Genomic DNA, 10,106 nt, shown 5'->3' with positions numbered 1-10,106 from the left:
AAAAGTATGGGAGACATTAGAAGATCCAGGAAATTTCAGAACACGGATAGATTTTTATTCCTCAGAACCTGTTTGTTGTCATTTAAACACATTCTATGGTAAGGTCTCAGTCATCTGTGATAATCCCAGAAGGGAATAAATAATTTGGATTTGAATATTTTTATGAGTGGCTCTTAATCTTCTCCAGGTCACAGACACTTTTAAGAAACTATGCCTTTCCCCCCCTAAAGTACCCATTCCCACAGAAAAAATATGTGCGTGACAATTAGTTAAGAGTCCCTGGAGTAAGATCTGGCTGGTTGTTGGTTAGGTCCTTCCTGAGTCTACTGGGAAGTATGGCATTTAGCAGTACCTGTTACCTCACTGTTTCCAAGTCTATGTCAAAGAGATGTCCTGAAGTTACCACCCAATCCTTTCAAATAACATGACTCAGTAATTATACCTGTGGCTGTAAGCAAGGCAACCTAGGCTATAAAAAGCAGAGAAAAATGGACCTTTGATCTAATCGCAGGCCACTTTCTTCTCTGACCATACATGACAGTGGCAAAGCAATCTACTCCATGGGCTCAGAAGGGTACTGTAGGCAAATAAGATTCCAAGCCCCCAAGAACCCTTCTGCTGTCCTTTTCCTTTACTGCACAGGCACAAGGGAAGCAAAGCAGCCTTGCTTGCCTTTTAAAAGCCACCTCCATCTACTCAGCCTTGTATCTCTGAGACCCAGTAATGAGATGAAGAGAAAAAGAATCAGTCTTTCTTTTCAAAGTAATGGAGGAAGCAGGCAACTAGGCCAAGGATCACAAAGGAGTAAGGTCAATGTCATAACAAATAAGCAAGTGTCCTGGGAGCAGAGGGGACTCTCATCACCTAGGAAAAGGACAGGAGATGAGTTTAGAAAGGCTTCCTGGAGGGCTGAGCCAAGTAAATAGTGCTACCGGAGCAGTAGGAGTCACACAGAGGCAGCACACGTGCAGAGGCCCAGAGGAGAACTCCAGGAGGGTGTGGAAAGGAATAGCACAAGACACCTGAAGGACCGACCGAGGTGAAACTAAGTAAGATTTCGTTCCTAAGGCAACATTCCACTGAAGGAATTCCAGAGGGTAAAGAAAATATCCTGGCATTTATAATGTCCTGGGGCATGTGGAAACCAGATTAGAGATGGCCAGACAGGAAGCTGTAATGGTGATACAGACAAATGAATAAAGAGGGAGAGAAAATATTCAAAAAAGACACTTAGGACCTGCCAAATCATCTTAATGTGGAGGTGAAGGGAGCATCCTGAAAAGATACCTAGTTTTGACTTTGGCTAACATTAGAACACTCAATCACCAGAGGAAAATGTGTTTTCTACATAGATTTTCTATATAGCTGAGGAGTCTTTCTTTTTAAAGTTTAAAGTACAGATGAAAACTTCTCTCAAATACACTGTATTTCTTAAATAGTATACATTTATTATGCACACTTTTGTGATATAATGTGCTAAAGTAGATGCAAAGTGAAGCGAACGTTAGACTGATCCCACTACATGTCAGACACTGCTTTATGAGGATTATCTTATTCAACTTATTTAAGGCCCGTCATTATTTCAACCAACAGTTAAGTGGAAGCTAATGAGACAACAGGCTAAACAAGCAAACCTGGAAAATAAGTCATCGAACATATTTTTCATGTTCTATATAGGTACCTTCACCAGAGAAAGACTAGGTTTTCTGTGACCGCATTTAGGTTTTACCACGGTCTTTTATACAGGCCATGGTATTATGCTGCATTGTAACTTTCTTAGTCACTGTAGGAAAAACTACATCTTCAAGACAGATGTGCCTGCCCTTTCCTTCTACTGTCCCACTCTAAAAGCTGCATTTAGCCTTCATGGCTTTATTTATTGTGTGGGAAGAAAAAATTGTCTCTCCCCCTCTACAAGTGGAAGTATAGAGAACCACTTCATAAAACAATCTGACAGTGTTTCCTAAAATCAAAGATATGTACGTCCTTTGGTCTAACTACTACATAGACACAAAACAGATAAAGTTCCTGTGCATTTTCTCAGTTTTCCATGTCTATGTGTGAATATGCACTGGGATAGCAGTTCTGCTCTCAGTTGGATGGCTGTCTGTCCTAAGCGGGGATATTCTACATAGAAAGCCCTGTGAGAGGCTTGTTCCAAGCAGACATCTCCACTGACAGGGTATTCCTAGCTGCATCATTACTACAAATCTCCTGAGAAAGTGTAGGAAAGAGAGGAAAAGACTTCACTGACTACGACCTCAAGTAAGTTACTCCTCTCTGAGCTTCACCCTAAAATGAAGATATTAAATCTAACACATATTTTTGGTGTAAAGATAAAATATTTGCCTGAATATGCTAACTGATCAGAAAAGACCAGGTATTATTAGCACTTTATTATCATCTCTACTTTTGTATTCTCTTTCAGATTTCAAATAATGTCTTCTGCAGCTTCCCCTATTCCTATCAGCTAATTGCAACAATTCTTTCTTCCCATACAATAACAGTGGTGCTTCCTATATTCATAGTTATTCTTTACCTTTTCATACCTGGGAAAAATTTCCACCTTGAGTCATATACACCCATGCCAGACTATCTGGACGTCTAAGCAACATAAAGAAATAGAAATCAGTTCAAAGAGCTGATTGATAGGATAAGAGTAACAAGAAAAAACTAGATGGGGCAAAAAAAAAAAAAAAAAAAAAAAAAAAGAAGAATAGAAAGTCTATTTTAAAAAAAGAAGAAAACTGCCTGATCAAAACATTCTGAGTCATAACACAGCAAAACCCGTGGTCCAATTTAAACAAAACAGCCCAGTCAACTAAGAGTTAAATAACTTTCAGATTTTATCATGTACATGAGAACAGAAACATACACTTTTAGTTTTATGATCTATTTCTCTCAGTATGGAAGGTAATTGATGGTGGCATGCCTCCCCCTCAACCCCACTGGCATTAAGCTACTTATTTTTGACAAATACACTTACCAGAAGGCAGAACCAGTTCCATGGTTTCATCATCATACTCCAAGTTCTTTTCCAAGGGCAGCTCCTCGGACTCACTGGCATCCTCTCCTCCCTTGTGATCTGGGTAGCTACTCCTGTTTACAGTGAAATGGCACTAATAAGTTCACTGATACCACAAACTGAATTAAAGAAACATACACTGTATTTGCAAATGTGGCAAACCCAATAACTACCCAAAGGAACAAGCTGAAAGGTTTTGAGAAGAAAATAACTTGTTAGGATTTTCTCTAAAGTAAAAGTGAACAAATGGTTTATAATAAAAATTCTTTCTCCTATTTTTTTCTCCTCAGGAAGGTTGCCAAATGGAGGAAGAGAAGAATGTAGGGATGGACATGCTCTGTTCAATTTCACCATTATGAAAACAAGTTCTAGGACAGTGCTGTCCAACAGAACTCTGTGATGACAGGTATGCTCTATATCTATGTGTCTACTATGGCAACTCTAGTCACACAGGCTTTCAAGCACTGAATTCTCAAATGCTGGTAGTGTGACTACTACAGAAATGAACTGTTATATTTTTAATTTAACTTTAAATTTATTCAACTAGGCATGAGTACACCTGGTAATTGCCATATTAGACAGTGCTGTCTAGAACAATCTCTATGTTTCTAGATATGTTGACAAATTCATATTCACACATACACATGGAAAACTGAGAAAATGCACATTAAAATATTAACAGTAAGCTGGACGACCCAAAGACTTGATCAGACACTTCACAAAAAGATATCCATTCAAACGGCCAATTAATGTAAAAAAAGGCTTCTGATGACATTAATCATCATCCAATGCAAATTAAAACCACTACACACCCACCCAAGTGGCTAAAGCAAAAATCTCTCCCTTACTACAAGTGGGAGTATAGAGAACCACTTTAGAAAACAATTTGATAGTGTTTTCTAAAACCAAACATATGTACATCCTCTGGTCTAACTCCTACATATACACAAAACAGATAAAGTATACACATTTGCCAAAAGATACATACTAGAAAAATGTAGCAGCATTATCTGTAATAGCTCCAAACTGGAAACCACCCAAATGCACATCAACAGTGAGAACAACTCAGCAACAATGAGCATGAATTTTCTACTACTATATAAAATAGTATGAATGAGTTTCTCCAATGTAAAGTAGAGCAAAAAAAAAAAAAAAAAAACAAAAAACCCAGATCCATACATTCTTTATGATGTACAGAGTACAAAAACAGGCAAAACCAATCTATACAGTTGTAAGTCAGAATAATGGTTACTCTCAGAAACAGGAGAGTAGTTCCTGGAAGGATGCAAAAGGGAAACCTCAGGTATTACTCATGTTCTGTTTCTTCATGTGGGTGCTTATTATGATTAAAACTTCACTGGACTGAATTATGATATAAAAAGTACAATCATCCCTGTATCTATGGAGGCTTGCTTCCAGGACCTCCTTTGAATTCCCAAATCTGCAGATGCTCAAGGTCCCGATATAAAATGACATGTATCTGTATATTACTCACATACATTCTCCCATATACTTTAAATCATCTCTAAATTACTTATAATACCTAATACACTGTAATGCTATATATACTAATACTGTATTGTTTAGGGAATAATGAAAAGAGACTATATACTTAGTACAGATTATGGGAAGGTTTTTTTACTTTCCATTTATTAAGCATTATGAAATTTTCATTTTTTGAGACAAGGTCTCACTATGTTGCCCAGGCTGATCTTGAACCTCTAGGCCAGGCGTCCTCAAACTGCAGCCCGCCTAGGACATTTATCCAGCCCGCCGGGTGTTTTTGCCACTGCTGCCTGTCCTGCTTAGCAGCCAACTGGTCCTGGGGTCTGCAGTCCGGCCCTTCAATGGTCTGAGGGACAGTGAACTGGCCCCTTGTTTAAAAAGTTTGAGGACCTCTGGCTAGGCTCAAGTGATATTCCTACCTCAGCCTCCCTAGTAGCTGAGATTATAGGCATTCATCACAGCACCCAGCCAACTTTTGCTTTTTAAGGGAAATAAATAATTTAATATTCATTGTTAAAAAGAATCACACAATTTCTAATTTCTGGCATCAACAGAATATAACTCTCTTTCTTAGAGAAATGAAGTCTAAAAAAGCATCATTTGGACTAAAAGAAATTTACTTCTTGAACCCTTTACATCAATTACATATTTTAATTTAAATGAATAATTTCAGCAACAATTATGATGATGTATATGATGACATGTACATGTATATGTAAATGTAGTTTATGTATATGTAAATGATGACAACAAAAGGCTGCATTATTTTGAGGCTTAGACTCTAGGGAGAAAGTAATAAATAACATACAATACGTAAAATGCCTATAAGGGATAAGCAAAAATAAAACAGGATGAGAAGAATTGGGCGGTGTTGCTATTTTATGAAAGATGGTCAAAAAAAGGCCACAACGAGAAGGTGAAATTTATACCAAGCCATGCAGGAAGAAAGTCAACAGGTGAGTCACGTAACTATTGGAGGGAGGATTATAGGCAAAGTGCAAGGGCAAAGGTTCTGAGAAACACACTTCACTCATCAGAGATCAGAGCAACAGCTAGGTATCCAGAAAGCAAGAAATAGAACACACAGGAACCATAGCTGGGGCCAGATCATGCAGGGACTTATAAGCCATTACACTTTGGCTTTTACTTTGAGTAAGACAGGAAGTCTTTGGAAGACTGAGTAGCTTGACTTGACTTGAAGCTTTGAAAGTGTCTCCACAGTTCTCAGAATGTAGGAGGTGGTAAGTGAAAGGTAATGATGACCTGGACCTAGGTAGTCACAGTGAAGCAGTGAAAACAGTCATACTCCGAATGTGAAGGCAGATATAAACAGGATTTGGTGATGGTTTTAACGTAAGCATGAAAGAAAACACAATAAAGGATGATTGCGTGGCTCACTTTTGGCTTAAGTAACTTAGAAGGACAAAGATGTTACATAGTTAGGGAGGAGCAGGTTAGGATGAATAGCAGCAGTTTGATTTTGGACCTGTTAAGGATGCTTTTTGGACACTTATATAGACATTATAAGGAGGCAGTTGGATATCTAAGTCTTGTTGACATCTGTGAGACTGAATGCTACAACAGTCTAAGCTAGCTGCTGTTTGCAACCACTTTGTTCCATCTATGGTCTGTGCTTTGACTACTCTGATTACAACACTGATCAAAAAGTCCTAAATACTGCTACCTGAAAGGAAATGTGAAAGGGATAAATACTGCCTCTTGCCTGGAAGAAGATGCTTTCCACCTCCAGCAGACACTTAATCATCTTCTCCACTACCACCACCTCTAGCCCACCCCCAAACCCTCAGTGACACCTACTGATGGCAAGTCTCCAGCTGAAAATGTGCAATCAGGGTGAAAATGCAAAAGGAAGACTTAAAAGACTAAGACCTTTCTGAACACCTGTATCACTTGGACTATGAGTGCCTGGCATGGTAATTATACACACCACTTATATCTTACAAGTTAAAGGAATTTTGACAGTAGGAACTAGTTGTTCATGAACATATAGCATGTATTTGTTGAGTGATGTATAAACTACTCAAGATTCTACTTAGGAGTAAACCACCTATGGGATAATCTCATCACCAAATGCTTGGTTCTGGCCTAGTTTAGCGATTCCACTCTCCCAGGAGACAGCTTGTGATAGAAGGACTCTCAGGGAACCCAAAATGTAAAACCTAATTTCTGTACCTTTGTTCATGAGGTAACTGACAAAACTGAAATCCTGACAATTTAACCACACACACATATCCCATCCCCAAAATAAATAAAAACCCCAAAACAAGTCAGACAAACCAGTTTGGGCCTGAGATTGTCTCTTTACTGGATGTGATAAACTCTGTTAAACTGAGTTTCCTACTTACAGGTAGAAAATAACTACCTTAGGTAAAAGAGTTAGTGAGACCCCCATCTCTTAAAAAAATATATTAGTGGTGCCTATACCACTAATATGGTAGGGAGGCTGAGGCAGAAGGATCATTTGAGCCCAGGAATTTGATGTTGAAGTGAGTTATGACTAAGCCTCTGCATTCCAGCCCAGGAAACAGAGGAAGATTGTCTTACAATAAGTAAATAAAAGTTAAAAAGTAAAGCAAAAAGAATATATTGTATAGTGCCAGTCACGTATCTGTCACTCTGGTATATTTACCATCACTTCAATACAAAGAGGACCTTACTTCACTTTATAACACAAACCATACTTACCTAAAATCATAGAAATCTGCAAATTCCAAAGCAGCATCCCCATCTGTGTAGAGCTTGCAGTGGCTTTTGTCATTCATGTGTGCCTGTACAGCCTCTGTGGAGTAAAAGGATTTCCCTTTCTCATTGCACCACAAGCAAATCTTCCCAACACCAACTTTTTCTCCTGGAAAAATTTGAGGAAAAAATTATCAAAGAAGCTTTTTGCAACCAGATTAAGTCTTATCACTTATCTCCACAATTCAAAAAAACATTCGTTAAGTTTCTAGTTTTCATAAAATAAGCAAGAAATCAATTCAAAGATTGGTAAGAAACGCAAAACAATAATTCCATGGGACCAATCCTCCAATAATGTGGTATTTCCTCATTAAAAGAAACATTAATGTACTTACCTAAGTATTTAATCAGTCCTTTAAGATCTGAAAGATATTCTATATCAGGAATAAAGAAGCTGTGGACTTTTGTCATATGAGCAACGTTCTTCATGAGTGAGCTTGAATGATGGGAACAAAATAAACAGTCTGTGACAGGGATGGCACCAAGGGATGGGCTTTCTACAGCCTCTTCCTCCTCTTCCTCCACACCATTCGTTGCTTCCGTATCTTCACATTCCAATTCTTCATCAGAATCAATATCTTCCCAATCTTCAAATCAAAATTTTGACAAAGTTTAGTTTAACTGTTAATCAAAATTAAAGATACCACAAAGATTCCTATGAGGTAGCACAGTCCTACACTTGGGGACATAGGGACCCAGTTTCATGCCCCTGGGGACAAATCCTCTTTCAAGATTTCAATTTTAGCTATTCATTTACACAGGTGTCCTTTGTTCCTTTCGTATGCCTCACAGCACCTAGCCTAGCCTAGTTGAACACATAGTTAAGCTGTCTCAGATCTGGCTGAATATTTTTTATAAACTGACAGAAAAATGTCTGAATCTACAATTTCTCACGAACAGTTCCTACAGCAGCCACTGTGTATGTGGTGGTGGCTATTGTATGAACTACTATGGTTTTACTGGATGTGTCCCTCCAAAATGAGTAAGTTAAAACTTAATAAGCAGCTTGGCACCCATAGCTCAGTGGTTAGGATGCCAGCCACATACACTGGGGCTGGCAGGTTTGAACCCAGCCTGGGCCTGCTAAAACAACAATGACAACTACAACAAAAAAATAGCCAGGCTTTGTGACTAGCTACTTGGGAGGCTTAGGCAAGAGACTTCCTTAAGCCCAAGAGTTTGAGACTGCTGTGAGCTGTGATGCCACCGCACTCTAACCAAAGGTGACACAAAACTCTGTCTCAAAAAAAAAAAAAACAAACAAAAAACTTAATAACCAATGAAGTAGAATTAAGAGGCAGGAACTTTAGGAGGTAATTAGGACACAACAGCAGAGTCCTCATAAATGGATTAGGGTCCTTTAGAAAGGGCATTGGGGCTGGGCGCCTGTGGCTCAAGTGGCTAAGGCACCAGCCACATACACCTGAGCTGGCAGGTTCGAATCCAGCCTGAGGGCCTGCCAAACAACAATGACAACTACAACCAAAAAATAGCCAGGTGTTGTGGTGGGCACTTGTAGTCCTACCTACTTAGGAGGCTGAGGCAGGAGAATCTGTGAGCCCAGAAGTTGGAGGTTGCTGTGAGCTGTGATGCCACAGAACTCTACCCAGGGCAACAGCTTGAGGCTCTGTCTCAAAAAAAAAAAAAGAAAGAAAGAAAGAAAGAAAGGGCCTGGGGGAAATGGCTAGCCATCTTTTTCCCCTCTGCTCCTTCTACCAAGTGAGGATACTACATGAAAACTCCATGTGTGGAACCGCCCATCACCAGACACTGAGTTGGCCAGTGCCTTGATTTTGGACTTCCCAGCCTCCAGAACGGTGGGAAAATATACTTTCGTTATTTATAAATTACCTAGCATTAGGTATTTGCTATAGCAACACAAAGATATAAATATATACAATACTACCATTAATAGGATATAGAACGAGAAAAGGAAGGAATAATAGCCCAAATGCCACATTTCAGGCTTTCTGGCTGCCCTTGAGACCTCATTCTGTTTTAGTCAACTAAATTAAATACAAAGCCACCTACCCATCCAAAACAGAGAGAGCATCAATTCATCCTACAAATATGTATTAAGCACCTATTCTTTTTCCACCTAAGGCTTGAGGCCTTGAATCTACAAAAGTAAACAGTCAAATTTCCCCGTGGGGATGCTGGCCAGATAAGGCACCTCGGAAAGCACCAAACCTATCTTCACTTACCACTTTCACTTAAAAACTGAAACACACCGACATCCCCTCCTGAAGTGTAAACCTGGAAACTTAAGGGGTGCCACTTTTCTTTTCTCCCTCCCCCAAAGAGAGCCACTACCGTCTCCATCCAGGTCTTCCTCGTCCTCACTGTCCTCCTCCTGCTGCTTTGCAAACTTCTTCGCCTGCTGTTCAAACCACTGAAGCCGGGGCGGCTTGTCTGTCGGGTCTCGGTTGTGAGTCACACGGCCACTGGCAGCCACGGCCACGGCACTCCCGGACTCCTCTATAGGAGCTGGGGGCGCCCTCTTGGGAGACATAGACGGCTGAGCCTTTATGGCCTGCTGGATGGCCGCGTTCATGGCATCCTTGTCCAGACTGTCCCCACCCAGTCCTTTCTCCAAGTTCTTTTCATTCATCATTTCCACTTTCCGATTCACGGCCTGCACAGCCTTCTTCTCTAGCTCAACATGCCGCCGGGACTTGAGGTGGTTTTCGTAGGCGTTGAAAGAGGCGAATTTCTTACTGCAAACGGTGCAGTAGGTGGCCGAGCCCTTGCTCTCCTGCTCAGCCATGGCCCGCTGCGCCCGCACTCGCTCCTGGAAGCCTTCGGCGGTGACTGG

At 40.2% G+C, this 10,106-nt stretch overlaps 1 protein-coding gene across 1 annotated transcript in view; it reads right to left on the bottom strand.

Moving 5' to 3' along the window:
• ZNF622 (zinc finger protein 622) overlaps window positions 1-10,100 on the bottom strand; it is a 14,639-nt gene extending 4,539 nt beyond the window's left edge. Inside the window, exons 1-4 of the mRNA XM_023513081.1 lie at window positions 9,605-10,100; window positions 7,627-7,878; window positions 7,238-7,400; window positions 2,987-3,099 (exon numbers count right to left, since the gene is read on the bottom strand). Of these exons, the coding sequence (XP_023368849.1) occupies window positions 2,987-3,099; window positions 7,238-7,400; window positions 7,627-7,878; window positions 9,605-10,058 (982 nt within the window). The 5' untranslated portion in view covers window positions 10,059-10,100. The remainder of the gene's footprint in view (window positions 1-2,986; window positions 3,100-7,237; window positions 7,401-7,626; window positions 7,879-9,604) is intronic.
• Window positions 10,101-10,106: the final 6 nt, after the last annotated feature.

The sequence above is a fragment of the Otolemur garnettii genome, unplaced genomic scaffold (genome assembly GCF_000181295.1).
Source record: "Otolemur garnettii isolate 467f Iridium unplaced genomic scaffold, OtoGar3 scaffold00033, whole genome shotgun sequence".
NCBI classification, from domain to species: Eukaryota; Metazoa; Chordata; class Mammalia; order Primates; family Galagidae; genus Otolemur; species Otolemur garnettii.
This window is presented reverse-complemented; position numbering and strand designations above follow the sequence as displayed.